This window comes from Gadus macrocephalus, chromosome 6, assembly GCF_031168955.1.
Source record: "Gadus macrocephalus chromosome 6, ASM3116895v1".
Classification (NCBI taxonomy): domain Eukaryota; kingdom Metazoa; phylum Chordata; class Actinopteri; order Gadiformes; family Gadidae; genus Gadus; species Gadus macrocephalus.
Genome location: NC_082387.1, coordinates 26,212,045 through 26,232,440, shown reverse-complemented (window position 1 = coordinate 26,232,440; position 20,396 = coordinate 26,212,045). Strand labels below are relative to the sequence as shown.

At 52.2% G+C, this 20,396-nt stretch overlaps 1 protein-coding gene across 3 annotated transcripts in view; it reads right to left on the bottom strand.

Annotated features, from left to right (window-relative positions):
* Positions 1-20,396, bottom strand: part of LOC132460184 (FH1/FH2 domain-containing protein 3-like) — a 24,343-nt gene extending 3,947 nt beyond the window's left edge. The window contains exons 1-21 of one of the 3 annotated variants that reach the window (XM_060055244.1): positions 18,315-20,396; positions 17,412-17,523; positions 16,702-16,796; positions 16,087-16,230; positions 15,176-15,438; positions 13,832-13,963; positions 12,476-12,514; positions 11,796-11,915; positions 11,329-11,463; positions 10,512-10,562; positions 8,470-8,942; positions 7,403-8,173; positions 6,117-6,994; positions 5,505-5,663; positions 4,585-4,767; positions 4,123-4,242; positions 3,713-3,874; positions 3,142-3,332; positions 2,496-2,688; positions 970-1,150; positions 198-359 (exon numbers count right to left, since the gene is read on the bottom strand). In XM_060055244.1, the coding sequence (XP_059911227.1) occupies positions 198-359; positions 970-1,150; positions 2,496-2,688; positions 3,142-3,332; positions 3,713-3,874; positions 4,123-4,242; positions 4,585-4,767; positions 5,505-5,663; positions 6,117-6,994; positions 7,403-8,173; positions 8,470-8,942; positions 10,512-10,562; positions 11,329-11,463; positions 11,796-11,915; positions 12,476-12,514; positions 13,832-13,963; positions 15,176-15,438; positions 16,087-16,230; positions 16,702-16,796; positions 17,412-17,523; positions 18,315-18,395 (4,645 nt within the window). In that variant the 5' untranslated portion in view covers positions 18,396-20,396. The remainder of the gene's footprint in view (positions 1-197; positions 360-969; positions 1,151-2,495; positions 2,689-3,141; positions 3,333-3,712; positions 3,875-4,122; positions 4,243-4,584; positions 4,768-5,504; positions 5,664-6,116; positions 6,995-7,402; positions 8,174-8,469; positions 8,943-10,511; positions 10,563-11,328; positions 11,464-11,795; positions 11,916-12,475; positions 12,515-13,831; positions 13,964-15,175; positions 15,439-16,086; positions 16,231-16,701; positions 16,797-17,411; positions 17,524-18,314) is intronic. The other 2 variants (XM_060055246.1, XM_060055247.1) reach the window with 2 other exon arrangements.

Sequence of the window (20,396 nt, the reverse complement as noted above, 5' to 3'; positions counted from 1 at the left end):
CATAAACTCCAATGATTCTGCCTGAAACTCCCTGATTTTGGCCTAAACCCCCTGATTGTGGCATCAACTCCCCTGATTGTGCCTTAACTCCCCTGATTTTGGCCTAAACTCCCCTGATTCTGCCATAAACTCCAATGATTCTGCCTTAAACTCCCCTAATTTTGGCCTTAACCCCCCTGATTTTGGCCTACACTCACGTGACTTGCGGTTGGGCCGGCTCCGCCTCCTCTCGCGGGGGGCCGTGCGCGGGCCGGGCACCTGGGTGACCGAGCGCACGATCCGGTCCATGATCTCGTCGGCCGTGTCGTCGGTGCCGTTGACCGGGTCTTCGCTGGCCGAACCCCACCGAGGAACGCGCCCTGGGGGTCAGAACCCATCAGTACGTCCTCTCATCTTACTGTTCAGTGTCATTCATGGAGGAGAGCTCAGCATGTTGCCCAGGGATTACCCACACGGACCGAGCATCGGGGATCAGACCCAGAGCCCTCCGGCTCCAGGGCCACATCTCAACCACGACACCTGGACCCGGACCGATGGGGTCCAGTAGGGCCGGGTGTCAAGGTCAATGCTGCTGACCTCTGGTGCTGTAGTGTCCTTACGTGGGGTCGTAGGGTCATGGGGTTGTGTGTAAAGGTCACTGACCTCTGGTGCTGTAGTGTCCTATCGTAGGGTCATAGGGTCGTGTGTAAAGGTCACTGACCTCTGGTGCTGTAGTGTCCTATCGTAGGGTCATAGGGTCGTGTGTAAAGGTCACTGACCTCTGGTGCTGTAGTGTCCTATCGTAGGGTCGTAGGGTCGTGTGTAAAGGTCACTGACCTCTGGTGCTGTAGGCCGTGGTGCTGTAGGGTCCTAACGTGGGGCCGTAGGGTCGGGTGTCAAGGTCAATGCTGCTGACCTCTGGTGCTGTAGTGTCCTAACGTGGGGTCAAAGGGTCGTGGGGTCATAGGGTCGTGTCTAAAGGTCGCTGACCTCTGGTGCTGCAGGCCCGGGTTCGTCCTCTCAGCCCCGGGACGGCCGAGCCCCCGCCCTCGCCGCCGCCCCCCCCGCCGCTCCTCAGGACCGCCTTCATGTGCTCGTGCTCGGCCTCGTCCTGGGCACTGCGGAGGCCCTCCAGCGGGCCCTCGGACCCCGCCCCGCTGAACTTGCCGCTCTGGAGGGGGGGGGGGGGGGGGGGGGGGGGGGTTAGACATGAGCAGAGCGGGACGGACAGCAGGACACTCAGACGGAGACACGAGACGCTACAGGCTGGTTAGTGAGGATGGACAACACCGGAACACACACCAGTGTGTGTGATGCACAATACGCGGTGTGTGTGTGTGTGTGATGCACGCGTGCTGTACACTAATATGTGGTGTGGTTGTGTGTGCTTGCTACACCCCGGTGGTTCCTGCTGTGGTCGGGGCGTGGCCGCCCGCACCCTGTGTGTTGTGATTCATGACAGAAAGCCGTCTGCACACGCAGCGCACGCCGCACAAAACCACCGCTCCCACAGCGACGGGTTGGTTCCTCATTGTCAAGAGGCGCACACACAGACACACACACACACACACAAAGGCACACACAGGCATAGACACACACGTAGGCCCACGGGGGCACACACAAAAAACGCATACACACATACACACACACACAGGTTGTTCTTGTCAATCTCCGCTTACGAAACCACTTGGGCTCATTTCACAATAAAAGCGCCACGCATTGTTAGAGGATTAAGTTTCATCATGGCAGTAGACAGTTCCATGCTCTTGTTCACAAACACAGGCTCCCTACCTCTCCATCGCCTTCGTCCTCACTCTACACAGAACACATTCAGGGAGAAATAAAACAAATCATTGGTTCTTCATATTTGGAGATGACGTGTTATGAGCTCCACTTTGTCCCATTCGCTCTCCTGCCTGTTCCCCCTCGCAGTGCTGAGAGGCCTGCCCGTGTGAGTAGGCAGTAGGCCTACCTCTGTGAGTAGGCAGTAGGTCTACCTCTGTGAGTAGGCCCTCCCGTGAGAGTAGGCAGTAGGTCTACCTCTGACTAGGCAGTGGGCCTACCTCTGTGAGTAGTCCTACCCGTGTGGACGGGCCGGTTCTCTCTTCCTCACCAGAAGGTCTCGTGTCAAAGGTCACGGCTAACATCTGGTTTCTATACATTGCGCCTCCCTAACGAGCATCTTTACCCCTGCTGGGCAGTCACCGCTAACGGCTGCCTCTATGTTACATCACATTTATTAAAGTGATTGAAACTATTAAACCTTTGGCCAAAGTGACATACAGTAAGTTCTAACCCCAAAAAGTGCAGGAATCCTTCGAGTACAGCACAGCTCATCTGTGTGTCTGAGGGGTCATGCCGGGGTGGGGTCCGGCCCCAGAACGTGACGGTTCCAGACCCCCTGTCCCTGTCCGGTCCAGGGTACAGACCCACGGACACGCGGACGGGCTCCGACTCTCGGTTCGGAGGGGCAGCTCCGAGAGGCACACTGCGGGGGTGGGACGGGCGCGACTTACGTCGGTGATCATCTTCCCGCGGGTCTTGTTCCTCTCGCGGTGGTTGGCCCTCTTCTGCCTCTGCTGTAGCACCCTCTCCCGCGTGGTGCGGTACTCCAGGGCGAACTCGCTCAGGATCTTGCTGAAGCGGTGGATGCTGACCTTGCGGATGGCGTAGGTGGGGTGGCCCAGGAACAGCAGGAAGGCGTGGAACCTGCGGGCGGGCACACCGTGAGCACCACCACTCCATATATAACGTATATAACATACTAATATACTTATAAACTGATATACTTATAAACTGATGTAATATCCTCTGGTGGAGATCCACTGGAAACACAGACATGGACGAGGTTTGAGTTGGTGACGCATACAAAATAGGTTTTTTCAATTTGCATATGCAGAACAAATTGCAGTAAATCAAATGCGACTTCAAAGTACAAATGGACCTACTGACTATTCTGGGATGTGTACAATGTTGACGGGTGCAAGTATTGTGCGTGTGTGTTAGGGCTGCTCATGATATTAGATTTTTCCGTCATCAAATATGACAATGTGGTATTTACACGTCCATCGATATGAATATCGCACTTGCGTGTATCAGAATTTCGACACGCAACAATTTATCGTTCAGCCCTAGGGTGGGTGTATGTACGTATTCACTCACCTATTGACTATTCTCCGATGTACGATCATCAGGATGATTATTCTCTCGGCGCAGTCTTTCAGGAAGTCCGACATCTTCTGCTTCAGCGCTGGCTTCATCTCGTGTTTGGCGATGACCTTCAGGTGGTCCCAGGATGCTTTGCACCGTCGCTCCATCTGGGCCAGATTATCCTGGAGCTGGTCAAAATCCACCTGGGAGGAGCCATGCAAATAATAATTATTGTACGTTGTACGTCCTGGTACTTAGAAATAGTACTTAGCATTGTGTAGCGTCTTCTCCTAGCTGTCGGTAGTATACAGGGAATGGGTTAACCTAGTGATGGTTAGTGCTTGGCACTTGGTTTCTTGAACATCCTTACTGTACCGACAGAGATACATTATTGTATCTCTTCTTCTGACAAATGTATTGCAAGTTATTGCAAGTCGCTTTGGATGAAAGCATCGTCTTAATGCCCAAAACTGAATGTAAATATCTCTGTGTAGGTTTAGGGTTTAGGGTAAGATGCATATATTACGGACAGATCGATGTTTAGTAAAAGTTAAACAAACAAAACGCTTTTTTGTTGGCTGACCTTTGCCGAGCGAGTTATGGCGCCAATCTCAGAATACAGGTCGGAACTCTCTGGAAACTTGTCGACCACGATGGAGCAGACGTGGTGGAGGAGCGACTGCTTGTGGACCGTGTCCTTCACCTCCGGAACCTTCTCCAGGTAGCTCAGCTCGAAGCCCTTTGCCTGCAGAGGGACCACAGAGAACTTACTCACAATACACACGCACAATTCATATACACAATACATACTTACACACAATACATTCATACGTACGTACAGTACGTACGTACATACTCAAAATAAATACTAAGTAGCATTTGTAGCTAGCTGATGTTAACTATATTATACTATGCTTACATGACATTATATTGATATTATATTTTGAGAGAGAGAGAGCGAGAGAGAGAGAGGAAGGAAGGGCGTTTCCTCACATTGGTGCCGTTCAGGAAGTTGCCGATGGACAGCAGCGTTCCCAGAATGCAGCGCAGCGTCTTGTTCTTCTCTAATTGGTCCATCCCTTCCTTCAGGTCCTGAAGAGGCTCGGCCACTTCCTGTAAGAGCAGGAAGAGCCAACCGTTACCGAGGTGAACAACATGTCACCTGCTTCCGTCTGCAGAGCTGGCTGCAGGTCCGGTCTGCTCCTGGAGTCAGGAACCATGACTAAAGCGACTTGAGTGTTCATCAGGAGACACAGGAGTCACCTCTAACCTGATACATCCTCCCTGCAGCCTGCCTAGGGTGAGTGTGAGAGTTAGGATCAGGGTGAGGGTGAGGTTTAGGATGAGGGTGAGGATGTGGGTGAGGTTTAGGGTGAGGGTGAGAGTTATGACGAGGTTTAGGGTGAGGGTTATCCTAGGGGAATCCTAATGTACGTGTCAGGTAAGGCGTCGGACCTTCTCGATGACCTCGTAGTCCATCTTGAAGGCCCAGAGCTGCAGGCGGGCCGACAGCTCGGTGATGGAGGACAGCGTGAGGAGGAACTGCTCTGCGCTGCCCAGGGGCACCTCGGGGTTCCCCAGCTGGGCCTCCTGGATTCGCTGCTTCTCCTCCTCGCTGGGGGTCATGGTCAGGATTTTCTGGGGGAAAGGAGGAGCACAGGAGGCGTTAAGGAGACTTCAGCTCAGGAGGTAGAGCGGGTTGGCTGGTAACCGGAAGGTTGCTAGTTTGATCCACGGAGTGTCGAGGTGGCCCTGACCAAGGCACCTCACCCTAACTGCTCCTGATGATCTGGCTGTTGCATGCATGGTTGAAACCGCCGTCGGTGTGATTGTGCGAGTGATTGTTAGGCAATATTGTAAAATTGTCTTCCATTTATCATTTAGTCTGGGAAAAACGATAGAACTAAGAAATGGCAAAAAGGGATGCAGCCTCCACTTACTGTGGAGGATTAAAGGTGCTGTAGGTATGATTTAGGAGCCATCATTTCAGTTGGTTTTGCTGGAAACGGCTGAGCCAACCAACGGCTGTGATTGAGTGAAATGCTCTGTTTGAATATCTGCTGCTAGTTGACTAGATGCCTCTCCATGAGGTCATTTCGATTTCCAGACGGCTGCTGGAGTATTTCTGACCAATCAGGGCTCTACCCCGTTTTCTGCTCGCTCTCTCTCTCTCTCATGATTCCTTCCTCAGGCTTTAACCTGATCCATCGTCATCCCAATTAATCAGCGTGAAGGAGTAGAAGGAAATCTAAATGAGTTAAGTGAGATTGGTTTGGACTTCGTGGAGCATCATTTAGTGACGCAAACCGCACGGCGCTATGTGAGGTACGTTCAGGATCCCTGGACTCCACATCCCAAACCGCCCGCTCCCTCACCTCGATGCCCTCCTTGTTTAGGGCGTACTCGTCGAAGTTGAGGATGGCGGTCTTGATGGTGCGGGGTGGCGGCAGCACGGTCAGGCCAATGTTGATGGCGTTGCTTCGCTTGGAGTCCAGAACGATGATTTCTTGTCGTTTGCCGTCAACGGCAGCTTTCTACAAATGTCAGTACATAACATGAGGTGAAATGTTAATTACATCACAAACACACACACATCGCTCTCGTAATCTCAACCAATACAGCATGTTCTGGGTCTTCAAGGGTCAAGACCCTGTCTAGCTACAATACTGCATGGGAGGGCATGGGTCTGGGGCGGTCTGGGGAGGTCTGAGAGGTCTTGGACAGTCTTGGGACAGTCTGGGTGTTCTAGGGAGGTCTGTGATGTGGGGAGCTCAGAGAGCAGCTCGACAGAGACTGAGATCTCATCAATCAGTCCAGTCTTGATGCTCTAACACCTCTAGTGAACATGGTACAGATGGTCAACCCTGACAGGAAACATAACAGGAGACAAGAGGGATAACAAACTGACTAACAGTCTAACGTCTTCATGAACATCGATCAACCATCAGCGCGATAAACAAAGACCCATGCGCGGTGTGAGTGTGGACCTTGGTGACGGGGAGGTCCTTGGACTTGGACTCAAACAGCTGCTCCAGCTTGGAGGTGTCCAGCTTCACCGGGTCCAGCTTGGACCACAGCGACTCCCGGCAGCAGGAGTGGCTCTGGAACTGCCGGTCGGCCGGCCGCACCTCGTTCCAGAACAGCCGGATGGTCTTCTTCTTCTTCTGGAACAGCGGGGCCTCCCCCGCCCGGCCCGGCCCGGACGCCGGGGTCTGGAGAGGGGGTGGAGGGGGGCAGGCGTGCGGCAGCGGCGGGGCGGGAGGGGCGGAGTTACAGGGGTATTGGGGTGGCGGTGGCGGAGGGGGCGGGGCCGAGAGGCTGCCGGACCCCATCACGCCGTCCAGGTCCAGGATGTCCTGGTCGTCTTCCTCCCCCAGGTCGGTGAAGTCCATCTCCTTGATGCGCAGCTCCCGGGGGACCGCCATCAGCTGGTCCCAGATGTAGTCCGACTCCTTCTTAGGGGGTGGGGGCGGGGCCCCGGCCGCGGGGGGCGGGGCCTGCTCCCTGGAGGGGGCGTCGGCCTCCGGGGGGGACATCAGGCCCTTCACCAGGTCCCCGAAGCGCTCGGCAGTCGCCCGCACGCTGCCCTGGTTCTCCAGGGGCCCGACCTCCACCCTCCTCAGGCCCTCCTCCCGGGCCTGCCGATGCGCCTCCAGGGTGGAGATCCGGGAGGCCAGGCTGGTGGAGGGCGGGGCCTGGTCGCCCCGCCCCTCCTCTGTCTGGGCGGGGCCTACGGCGGCTCCGCCCTCGCCGCCGGTGCCGGCGCTCTGGGAGAACAGCATGTCCAGCATGAAGCGCTTCTTGTTCAGGATCCCGCTGCTCTGCTCGTTGACGTTGGAGTCCGTCAGACATGCCGACCAGGGGCCTGGGGTCGGACGGAGGGGGGAGGAGGAAGAGGAGGAAGAGGGCGTGGCACGTGTTAGCCTGTTAGCACCAGAGAAAAACTAACGACGGTTTACATTTAGGGCGTTTAGCAGACGCTTTTATCCAAAGCGACTTGCATTAAGTACATTTGTCAGCCGAAGGAGAAACAACAATATGTCGCCGTCGGTGCAGTAAGGACGTTCATAGAACCAAGTGGCAAGCACTGACGATCACTTGGCTAACCCATTCCCCTATACAACAGAGATAGCTAGGATAACGAGTGTAGACTGTGAGACCGGGGATTCCTGAACATGTGACCTTCATCAGTTAGGGTTAGCTAGCCCAAACCTATCCCCTACCGGGCCGTACTGGTGTCAGGGTCAGGGGTCTTCTGATGGGGCAGTCGTACCTGCTTCGATGTCCCTGGTGACCCGCTCCTCCCGCTCCTCCCGCTCCAGGGTGCTGCTGGCCGACGAGATGCTGGAGGCGGAGCAGTTGTCCTTCTCGTTCACCTCCTCGTTCTGTCGCTCCTTCTCGCTCAGCAGAATGCTCTCCTCTACGTCCCTTTCCACCGCATGCTCCTTCTCCTTCTCCTGCTCCACCTTCTCCTCCTTCTCTTCCTTCTCCTCTTCTTCCTCCTTCTTCTCCTTCTCCTCCTCCACCTTCTCCTTCTCCTCCTCCACCTTCTCCTTCTCCTCCTCCACCTTCTCCTGCTCCTCCTCTAACCCAACCTCCTCCTCCTCCTCATGCTGCTGCTGCTGTGCTCCCATTGGATCCGAGCCGCCAACCTCCTCCTTCGCTTCTCCCAGAACCTCGTTGTCCTGGACCTCCTCCTTTGCTACCACTGCCTCTTTCACATTTGGTTGCTGCTCCTCTAGTGCCTCCTCCTCCTCCTCCTCGTCCTCCTCCAGAGGTCCTGACAGCTCATCGTCAGGCCCTGGGAGTGCAGCTCCGCTCTCCTCCGTCTGGACCTCCGTCTGGACGTCCGTCTGGACCTCCGTCTGGACGTCCGTCTGGACCTCCGTCCCGTCCTCAGCCTCAGCAGGCGGCGCCCGGGGGTCCGTCTGCTGCCCGTCTGCTGGTTCTGAAGGAGGAGGAGGTTCTGAGGCTGGTGCTGGTGCTTGCGGACCTATTGGAGAAGACTCCAGGGCCACTTGAGAGACACACTCCGCTACCAGAGCTAGAAGCAAAAGAGACACATCAAGCTTCATCAGTTACTTCTCAGACAGAAGATTTAAAGAACAAACTTCTCTCAGTGACTAATCACCAGTTTATGAGACCTAGTCATCCCAAGACGAAACCTATTCATAGCCGAATAAAATGCCTTTGAACAAGTCCCAAGAATTCAACCTATTCCAAATAAAAAAGCTTCTTGTTTCGTTGACTCGTGACGTCAGCTAACCCATGGACCAATCAGGGGCCTGGATAGCTGGGGGGGGGGGGGGGGGTTCTGAGGTCACTGAACCCACACCGTACCTGATGGGCAGCAGGAGCTGGTGACTCTGGATACCGCTGAGACCACGGGTGAGGGGAAGACCCGTGAAGAGAAGACGACAGGTGAGGGGGAGACGGGTGAGGGGGAAAAAGGTGAGGGGGAGGCGACAGGGGAAGGGGAGACAGGTGAGGGGGAGACGACAGGTGATGGGCGGGCGACACGTGAGGGGGAGGCGACAGAGGAAGGGGAGGCATGTGAGGGGGAGACGACAGTTGATGGGCGGGCGACACGTGAGGGGGAGACGACAGGTGTGGGTGAGACATGTGAGGGGGAGACGACAGGTGAGGGGGAGACGGGTGAGGATGAGACACGTGAAGGGGAGGCGACAGGGGACGGTGTCGTGCATCGAGACACACAGCGACTGCTGGGGTTGGAGCTCAGACACAGCGTGATCTCTGTCCGCCCTCTGATTGGTGGTCTGGGAAGACCCTCCACCCGCTCCGCTGCCTTGACCCTGGAGGACGGACACACACAAGCACACACACACATACACGCATGCACACACACACAGGCACACGCACGGACACCAACACATTCGAAATATGAATAAAGATGAAGGGAAAACGGCACAAAGCATTTACTGAATATCAGGATGTATCAAGAATGTTGCACACACACACATTTCAGGAGAGCTAACCTCACCTCAACTTTTTAATCCTGTGACACAGCGCTACAGCGCCCCCTAGTGACTCAGCACCCACAGCGCCCCCTAGTGACACAGCGCTACAGCGCCCCCTAGTGACTCAGCACCCACAGCGCCCCCTAGTGACACAGCGCTACAGCGCCCCCTAGTGACTCAGCACCCACAGCGCCCCCTAGTGACACAGCGCTACAGCGCCCCCTAGTGACTCAGCACCCACAGCGCCCCCTAGTGACACAGCGCTACAGCGCCCCCTAGTGACTCAGCACCCACAGTGCCCCCTAGTGACACAGCGCTACAGCGCCCCCTAGTGACTCAGCACCCACAGCGCCCCCTAGTGACACAGCGCTACAGCGCCCCCTAGTGACTCAGCACCCACAGCGCCCCCTAGTGACACAGCGCTACAGCGCCCCCTAGTGACTCAGCACCCACAGCGCCCCCTAGTGACTCAGCACCCACAGCGCCCCCTAGTGACACAGCGCTACAGCGCCCCCTAGTGACTCAGCACCCACAGCGCCCCCTAGTGACACAACGCTACAGCGCCCCCTAGTGACTCAGCACCCACAGCGCCCCCTAGTGACACAGCGCTACAGCGCCCCCTAGTGACTCAGCACCCACAGCGCCCCCTAGTGACACAGCGCTACAGCGCCCCCTAGTGACTCAGCACCCACAGCGCCCCCTAGTGACACAGCGCTACAGCGCCCCCTAGTGACTCAGCACCCACAGCGCCCCCTAGTGACACAGCGCTACAGCGCCCCCTAGTGACTCAGCACCCACAGTGCCTCGGATAGGACTGTTTCACGCGCCAGTACCCACGGCAACCCCGTAACGAAGCACCACGTATTACATTACAGCGCTTGTTTTGTTCTAGATACAATGTCCGGTTTGGTATAAGCATGGCTCGCGTCGATGGTCACCGCTCACACACTCACAAGCACACACACACACACACACACACAGACATACAGAAGCACATTTAGACACACATAGACACACTCATATCTATCCATACACACACACACACATGCAGCCACACATACACACAAACACACATGGAACACATTTACGCCAGAATGCAATCTCACACCTTGTCCTGTTAGATTTGAGACGTCTTAATGTCTCAAAGCTGAACTGTTGGCTATTAAACTTCTTAATGTGTGAAAGCCAAACTTTTGGCTTTGAGGTTGTCTCAATGGGTTGATGCCAAACAGGCCCAGAGCGGTCCTGACACCTATACTTCTACCTGCGTCGGGGCCCGGGGGTGGAAGTTAGTTTACATCTGTTTCCAATGAGGAACCATCGACTTCAAAGCATTCATGGAGCAGCAGAGGTGTCGTGGTGGATTCCTCTGCTACCACAGAGCTGCGAGGACGTGGGACTCACCTCTCGTCCCCGGTCGGACGGCTCTCTCCCCTCTTCTCCATAAAGTCTTGACTGAGAGAAACAGATAAAGAGTAAATCTGAGATATATTTTGAGATATCCCTCTCACGCATTTCAAGATCATGATTTATTCTGTGTTCCTGTACGTTGAACCTCGGCTACACTGCATAGCTTACCCTCAACCTCACCCCTTCATATCTAACCCTCCACATTTAACCCTCACCCCTTCATGTAACCCTAGATATCAAACCCTAACCCCTTCATATCTAACCCTCATCCTGTTATCTACCCCTCACCCTTCATCTTACCCTAACCCTTCATATCTAACCCTCACCCCTTCATATCTAACCCTAACCATTCATATCTAACCCTAACCCTTCATATCAACCCCTCACCCCTTCATATCTAACCCTAACCCTACTCCCTCTACATATCATATTGCTCATTGTGAGTCAAAGCCACTTGTAAAGCTATATCCCAGTAGTTAAATCAGCCCGGCCAGTCACTGTGCAGCAACCCTGGATGAGCCTGGGGACAACAGACCCATCACCTGCAGCTGTTTGACTCCCCGGCTCTCAGAGCTGAACCCTAACTCCTACACTCCTGCTGGGATCCAGCATGTGTTTGACAACCAAGACAGAAACGTGACTCTGATCAGACCCAGGGAAATAAGATAATAGTTGACAGATGCAACGCAGAACTCAATCAAACAAGAGCACTGCGGTGGAACCCCTTGATCAGTTCCTGTGTGAGATGTCTACGATGTCAGATGTGGATCTCAGTCTTTAGTGTCTGGGTGAATATGGGCTCTGGACTCACTTCAGGCGGTTCCTTTCTTCCCACGCGATCCGCTGCAGGCGTTCCTCTCGGTCGTGACGCCTCTTCTCTCTCTCTGCGGTCAGGGTCTCCTGATGCTGGCGGTACGAGGAGGAGAGCAGATCTCCTAAAGAAGGTCTGGAACACCCAACCAACACAGGTCCCACTTCAGTGGTCACACCTTAAAACCAAGACCCGCTAATCTGACTCCACATTTTGCTGTATTTATTAATTCATTACGTCAGAGACTTGGCAGAAGTGGCTGACGGTGCTTAAAGAATAGGTTTGCTGTTTTTGAATCAAGGGCCTGTCCACAGATTCAGTGGGACTTGAACCGAGAACCTTCATACCCGATCCAGTAAAAGAGCCTGATCCTTGGGGCTATACGTAACATACGATCTATCAGATCTGCTCTTCTCCACATTAGGGAAGAACTGCTCCACAACGGTAGAACGTTAAAGACATCAGACCTGTCGGGCGTGGCCTCAGGCGTGGGCGGGGCGCTGGCGTTGAAGCGGCGGGGGGGCGTGGTCGGAGCGCTGGCCAGGCACTGGTGCCGTCCCGGGTACGGCGTACCGTTCCCGGTTATCCTGGAAAGGAAGATCAATAATTAAACTAAAGCATTCCTTCTGGTCTCTGAATACCCGGACAGGTGCCCGGTTCTGCCTGCGCTCTGGACACTGCAGCCACGGCGTAAGGGGGTGTGTCCACTGTGTGTTTGGAGATACTGTGTGGATCTTAGTGAGCGGTCTGGCTTGAAAACAAAGCGTTTCTTTAAGCCTGGCGGATCACCTTGACATGGCGTTCATTAGAATTCATACTTTGTTCCAACAGATCCGTAATGTGAAACCCTGTGCGGGGATACTGTTGTTCCTCGGTGAAGGGTGTCTGACACTGGCATGCTCATTCAAGCTTTTGCGTGTGGCGGTGAGGAAACGACATCACTCAAGCCAAGCAGGGGTTAAAACTGCTCGCTAGGTAGCAAAAAAGATTTCTCAGCAGTCCTGCAGCTTTAGTCAGTCCAACCAAATGCACAAGCACAAGCTTAACGGTACCGAGAGCATCGGACCAACAGAGCCCCCAGGAGGTACATGAGACCTGGAGGTCTCAGATACTCCTGCACCCAAGGAATGCCGAGAGGTGTATTTACCTTATAGCTGTGTAAGACGTGTGCAGTCTGTTTGTCTTACTGCAGAGCATAATGATGGGGGAAAGAGAGAAGACAGAGGATAGTCTGAGGAGCTGAAGGAACATTAAGCACAGATACAAGGATAAGGAAAGGAAAGCATGTTGAGTTTAAGGAAAGGAAAGGAGGAGGGCAGCATAGTAGCAGGACAACTGAACCTAATTGGTGCAAGGCGGAAACTACGAACAAATTAGCTGAGAGGAAACAGAGGAAAAGACTTCAAAGAACTGTCGTCCAGGTTCTAATCGTTCTAGGGGAGTAACACATGACTTCTCATGTGTTTGAATTGAAAAAAAACAACAAGCAGTGTATGTCAGACATGCATTGTCTTGTGCAGGTATAAATTCCTGCCTTTCAGTAGGTAGAACATTAACTGAGACGTCTAGTTGAGACCCAACCCAACATCTGACCGTCAAGTAGGAGTGGATCTTCTGAACAAGCTTCTAGGAATGAGGCTAACACTTAGATGTTCATTCTGAGGACTAGCCTGAAACCCTGAGCTCTACCCTGAAGCCTATCATGAGACCTATCCCCAGGTCCACCCTGAGACCTATGAGGGGACCTACCCTGATACCCTGAGACTTTTGCTGATACCCGAGGCCTTCCCTGATTCCCTTAAACTTATGACGCCGACCCCGATACCCTGACGCCTACCCTGATACCCTGAGACTTATGCTGAGGCCTATCCTGATAACCTGAGACTAGCAGCAGTCAATATGCTCGTAGTGCCACAAGACATCAGTGTGCTGTGCATTCTCAGACGTGTTGTGTCGATGTGTGTCACATGGAATGGGTCTCTACTGGAAAAAACCTGACCAGTGGAACCACAACAGACACTATATGGCTGATTATTGACCTCGGATCCAGAAGAGGACAGATTACAAGAACGTTCCACATCTTCCCATTGTCTCCATCAAGCCTAGGCCAATAGGGATCGCGGACTCAGTCAGCACTGGTGCACTAAACCTCATTTTATCTCATGAAGAATATATCGGTAACGAGACAGGAAACACTATGTTACTCCTCCCCTCAGACCTCCTTATTTCCGGCCCAGACGCTGTGCAGTCCCGCCCCCGGAGGTCTGGCTATGGCTGGTCTAACTTCTGGATCCGAGGTAAGCACCCTCCCTGACCCCGTACAGGGGAGTTGTGTCGGGGGGGGAGATGAGGACCATGCATCCAAGAGTAAAGCCCCACCGAGGTGACCTCTACATCAGGGGCTCCACCAGGAGGACACAAGACAAGGGCAGGGGTACGACTACCGAGTGAGGAAGGGGGAACATACTGACGGGTGAGGAGTGAACCTTCCGACCTAGAGTACCTGCGTGTTCCTCCCTGTCTACTGGGTTCAGCGACTGGGAAACTCTCCCAGTCTGCCTCATCATCATCATCCTCCTCCTCCTCCCCCTCTTCCTCCTCATCCTCTTCGTCTTCCTCCTCCTCTTCCTCATCTCTGGGATGGAAAAAGGAGTGGTGGAGGATGGATGGAGGGGAAGGAGGAGGGAGGACAAGAGAAGTTCAACAGGGACAACAGTGTGAAAAGACGAGAGAAAATGACCCGGAAATGACAAAACACAGAGATTCCTCATCACGTAATGAGGATGGAATGAGACACTACGGAAGGAACTACGGAAAGTGTCTCCTGATTCCTGTGTGACCTAACCCTCACTCTGACCTATGTGACCGATATGACATAACCCTAAACCCGACCCTGACCTTTATGAAATAACCCTAACCTGTATGCATTACCTTAAACATAACCCTGACCGATTTGACCTTACCCATACCCCTGACCTATTGACCTATCCCTAACCCGTGATCTATATTACCTAACCCAAACCTAACCTTAAGCTACAGGCCCCTGGCCTTCCCCCTGTGTACCCACTATGTTGTGGAGGGCGATGGAGGGCCCTGGCAAAGAAAGTCTAGTGTGAGCCAGTTAACCAGTAGGATCTGTCTGGATCTCATTAGCAGCATATGGAACAGAGTAGGGCCCTCAAACCAGCGACGGTGGGGTATCCAATACCCTCCTGGCATGTGTTCAACTCCACCTGCAGGAATGAGCAGGTCTGTTGGGCCTACCCCCTGACAAAAATATCTTTCTCCAGTCATTAAGAGCCAAGGATCGGGCGCTACCAGAGGCAGCTTTAGGGGTCACTTCATCGGATAAAGATAATGTTTTCTACAACAAACCCTGACAACAGAACACAGTTCACCGGTCTTAAGCTGCAGGATCAGAGGGTTCTGGATTAGGGCTCAGTTCGACTCCAGCTCGACTCCTCAGTGAGGTTTGAAATAGGGTGGAGGGTTAGCAGAGGGGTATTCGGTCTTTAATGGATTGAAACACAACGGGTTTCCAATACGGAGCTCGTTAAGCACCTGCTCGTTAAACCGCTACGCCAAAACAGAAAAGGTAGCAATAAAAGCTAATGGGGCAGATCTCATTATATTCTCATTATACTTTAAACGAGGTGCTCAGCTATAGTATTATTATGTATCATACTAATAAATTATTATATATTATACCTGGCACAGGCTGGTGGAGAAAAACTAAATCAAACCAGAAACAGCTCAGTGCTGACCCCATTAATGTGAAGCCCCCAAAAAGTAACCAATAAAAACCATGGAGGTCAAAGGTCAAAGCTGACGGAAGCTCCGCCCTCACCTCTCAGAGACGTCCGGGACACGCCCCCCGAAGGACAGGAAGCTGGCGCTGCTGCAGGGCGAGGCGGGGGCCGAGGAATGGCCCCGCCCACTCTGCAGGGAGTGTCTCCGGCTGCGCCTCCGCTCCGCCCCCTGCGGGTCGCTGGCCACGCCCACACTGGCCATGCCCATGCCGGCTCCGCCCACACTGGCCCTGCGGCGCTGCTTACGGCCGCTGCCCCCCGCTGGGCCGCCTTCATCACCGTCCTCGCCACGCAGCGTCGTCTGCAGGGTGATACATGTTACGTTGTGAACGGGTCGATACATGTTACGTTCTGTACGGGTTGATACATGTTATGTTCTGTACGGGTTGATACATGTTATGTTCTGTACGGGTTGATACATGTTATGTTCTGTACGGGTTGATACATGTTATGTTCTGTACGAGTTGATACATGTTATGTTCTGTACGAGTTGATACATGTTATGTTCTGTACGAGTTGATACATGTTATGTTCTGTACGGGTTGGTACACATCTTATGTTCTGTACAGGTTGATACATGTTATGTTCTAAGTAGAGGTTGATACATGTTATGTTCTGAGTACAGGTTGATACATGTTATGTTCTGTACGAGTTGATACATGTTATGTTCTGTACGGGTTGATACATGTTATGTTCTGTACGAGTTGATACATCTTATGTTCTGTATGAGTTGATACATGTTATGTTCTGTACAGGTTAGTACACATCTTATGTTCTGTACAGGTTGATACATGTTATGTTCTGTACAGGTTAGTTAACAGGGTATGTTCTGTCCAGGTTGGTTTACATGTTATGTTCGGTACAGGTTAGTTAACAGGTTATGTTCTGTCCAGGTTGGTTTACATGTTAAGTTCTGTCCCGGTTAGTTAACATGTGATGTACCACTGACCTCGTAGATGTTGAACTGCTCCACGAGGTCCAGGTCGGTGCCCCTCCTGCTCAGGTGTCTCTGGGCCACGCCCTCCATGCCCTGCTCCTCCAGGCTGTCCACCATGTCGTAGTACGAGTCCTGGTCCGGCAGCCCGGCCAGAGTCTGAGACACACACAGGGACCACGGCACACACGCACACACAGGCAGAAGCACACACACAGGCAGAAACACACACACACACACACACCCACACAGGCAGACACGCACACACAGGCAACGAAGCAGTCACGCACACACAGGCAACGAAGCAGTCACGCACACACAGGCAAAAACACACACACACAGGCAGAAACACACGCACACACACGCAGAAACACACACACACAGGCAGAAACAAACACACACACACACAGGCAGAAACGCACACACACGCACACACACAGAGGCAGCGTTAAGAAAGAAGATCCTTAGATTAATAGAAGCGTCTTGGTTCTAGTTTAGATTCACTGTTAAAGTTGAAGAGTCCAAAAACACAGAATAGACAGTAGAATGAAGTACTTTGAATGAAGGAAAAGGCCAGAATGGAAGGAAGGGAATGAAAAGCCGAGTGGTGAGGCGTGTGTGGGGGCGGACCTTGTTCAGGAGAGTCATGGTGTAGACCAGCAGCTCTGTGTCCACGCCGTCCTTCTCCTCGAGGACCTCCGTGGCGTTCCTCCACAGCTTGGTGCCTGCGGACGCACACCGTCAGTAGGCTAGGGGAGCTACGCTAGGGGAGCCGCGCTAGGGGAGCTGCGCTAGGTGAGCTGCGCTGGGTGGCCTGCGCTAGGCGAGCTGCCTCATAGAACCTGATGCAGCTATCCGCATTTCAGAGTGGACACTGATGCATTATAGATGAGATACAGCCACTGGCTCGCTCACACACACTGCTCTGCCTCCCAGGACGGGGCTGAGGCCCGGGCGTACCGCTCAGAACTCCCTCCACCCCCTCCGATATCAACAATACGAATGGAAGGACCATTTATTTACCTTTGAGCCGTTTGGTCAATTCATTTTTCCATAAGCGACTGAGTGTGATTGACTGGTTTATTTAAATCGCATGCCAGGGTAGGGCAGGGTGTAGGGGTACAGAGGGTTACCCCTCAATAGCAGGTAGGGGTTAGGGAGTCTGGGCATCATGTGTGACTTTCTGCAGGCATTGGAGCTGTGACCCCTGACCCCTCACACTCAACACCCACTTTGGCTTTTAGGGGGAGGGTCCCAAACTCTGTTGTGCGTTGGATTGTAGTCTTGAGTTTGATGAACCGTTATCACCTCGTTAGTACCGACAGCGTCCCGCCTCCTACCTCTCTTGGAGTCGACGGCGGCCACGGCCTTGATGAGCAGCGCGGCGTTGGTCTCCGTGTACTCCACGAACACCAGCAGCAGCTTCAGGGCCGTCTTCACCACCAGGCGGAACTGAGGCAGAGGACGGTGAGCGTGAGCGTACTGCGACCCAGACACAACAAGCAGCTAATCCTCCACCGTGGAGGGGATCAATTCGACACAACTATTAAGGGGAGGGATTAGTACCATACCGAGTTAGGGTTAGGTGATGTATAAAATACTGAGTTAGGTTAGGTGATTTATCATATACTGGGTTAGGGTAAGGTGATGTATCATATACTGGGTGATTTATTATATATTGGGTTAGGTGATTTATCATATACTGAGTAGGGGTTAGGTTATGCATAATATCATACTGAGTTTGGGTTAGGAGGTTTAACATATACTGGTTAGGTGATGTACAGTATATGATAGTTAGGGTTAGATGATGTATTATATCAAAGTGGGTAAGAGGTAGCATCTTGATACACTGGGACATCAAATTATACTTGATCCTGTCCTATGAAGGAGTTCCTGTCTGGACTACTCTGGACATAAGAGTCCTGAATAAAAGGAGAAATATGAAGGAAAGTTCAACTAAAAATAATAGAACATGTCTCGTTCGGATACAGTTCTAGACCGACTCCCCATGGAGCTAAGAGGAGACAGCTTCAGAGCCAGCCTTGTATTACCTGGGATTCAACAGACTAATCAACCCGTCTCTGCAGCGTTCTGAAGGGAGGAGGGTTTGACCTGAGGAGCATGCGCTCATGTCCTTGCGGTCCTCCTGCACATCCTTCCTCTGGCCACCAGAGGGCGAGGGAGCCGTGAGCACGGAGCGGCTGAAACTACTATAGGATGTCTCCTCCGTGAGTAACGGTTACCTTTGACCCGCTGAGGGTGTAGAGCCACTGGACCGTCTCGTTGTGAGTGATGAGACCGTTCATCCCATCCACATACAGCATGATCTGACCCAGAGCTGGGGAGGGAGGGAGGGAGGGAGGGGGAGAGAGAGAGAGAGAGAGAGAGAGAGAGAGAGAGAGAGAGAGAGAGAGAGAGAGAGAGAGAGAGAGAGAGAGAGAGAGAGAGAGAGAGAGAGAGAGAGAGAGAGAGAGAGAGAGAGAGAGAGAGAGAGAGAGAGAGAGAGAGAGAGAGAGAGAGAGAGAGAGAGAGAGAGAGAGAGAGCGAGAGAGCGAGAGAGCGAGAGAGCGAGAGAGAGAGAGAGAGAGAGAGAGAGAGAGAGAGAGATTGTTGATGCATCATATACTGGGGTTAGGTGATGCATCAGACAAGTGCCAACAACATTGTAAGTGATTCAATGTTTAAAATAGAGGGAGTCCTTTAAATGTTAAACTATTGAATCACTTCCTTTATTTAAACCTTTTGTTTAAAATAGCTGCAACTTATTTCCACACTGCCGGGAAATAAATGAGCCATGAAACTGGAACATGAAAGGGTCAGAATTAGTGATCATAATCATTAAATCATGGCTCGGTTTGCACGGGCGGTTATTGAACATCTGACTAACCCTTACACTGACCTGGGCATTGTGTGTGTGTGTGTGTGTGTGTGTGTGTGTGTGTGTGTGTGTGTGTGTGTGTGTGTGTGTGTGTGTGTGTGTGTGTGTGTGTGTGTGTGTGTGTGTGTGTGTGTGTGTGTGTGTGTGTGTGTGTGTGTGTGTGTGTGTGTGTGTGTGTGTGTGTGTGTCTGTGTGTGTCTGTGTGTTTTTGTTACTGTTCGCTGACAAATAGCCGAGTAGTTTCTGGGAAGAAAGGTTTGTTAGATTAGTGTGATTATAAACAGGGTACCCACAACTTCAAACACAGCTGTAAACCCAAACCAAGCAAACTCCAAAGGAAACCTCCCTTGGTATCATTGCTTGCATATTTAATAAAGAGATTGCTGCCAAACAATTACCCCGCTTCAGATTAAAATGCGCCATTTATGGCAGAGAACCACAGATAGAGTCCCAGCCAAACAACTTCAAGATAAGATGTGGATCCGTTAACCCTTAACCCTAACCCTAACCCCTTACCTAACCCCTTTCCTAGACCTATTATCCAAACCCCAATACCTAAAACCTTCTACCCAACCCCTTAAACCAAAGTAAAGAAGATGATTATGAGAATGGAGGTCCGAACATCATGAACAGAGGAATAACCACCATGAACAGAGGGCTAACTACCATGAACAGACTGCTAACTACCATGAACAGAGAGCTAACTACCATAAACAGAGCGCTAACTACCATGAACAGAGGGCTAACTACCATGAACAGAGGGCTAACCACCATGAACAGAGGGTTAACTACCATGAACAGAGGCTAACCACCAGGAACAGAGGGCTAACTACCATGAACAGAGAGCTAACTACCATGAACAGAGGGCTAACTACCATGAACAGAGGGCTAACTACCATGAACAGACTGCTAACTACCATGAACAGAGAGCTAACTACCATAAACAGAGCGCTAACTACCATGAACAGAGGGCTAACTACCATGAACAGAATGCTAATCACCATGAATAGAGGGCTAACTGCCATGAACAGAGGGCTAACTACCATGAACAGAGGGCTAACTACCATGAACAGAATGCTAACCACCATGAACAGAGGGCTAATCACCATGAACAGAATGCTAACCACCATGAATAGAGGGCTAATCACCATGAACAGAGGGCTAACCACCATGAATAGAGGGCTAATCACCATGAACAGAGGGCTAACCACCACGCAGGAAGTGGTACCAAGAGCAGTAAAACCCTACTGTATGCTGGTTATTTACATAACTATGTTTGTAAAGTACAATACCGCAACATTAACCAATACCGTTAAATACCATCACATCGTTTTTCAACTGAGACAGAAGGATCTGAGGAAATGCGATTGCAGCTTGACAAAGTGAGTTAAATACTAATGACTATGATTATCATTATGATATTGTTATTGCTGGGTAAGTAGATCCT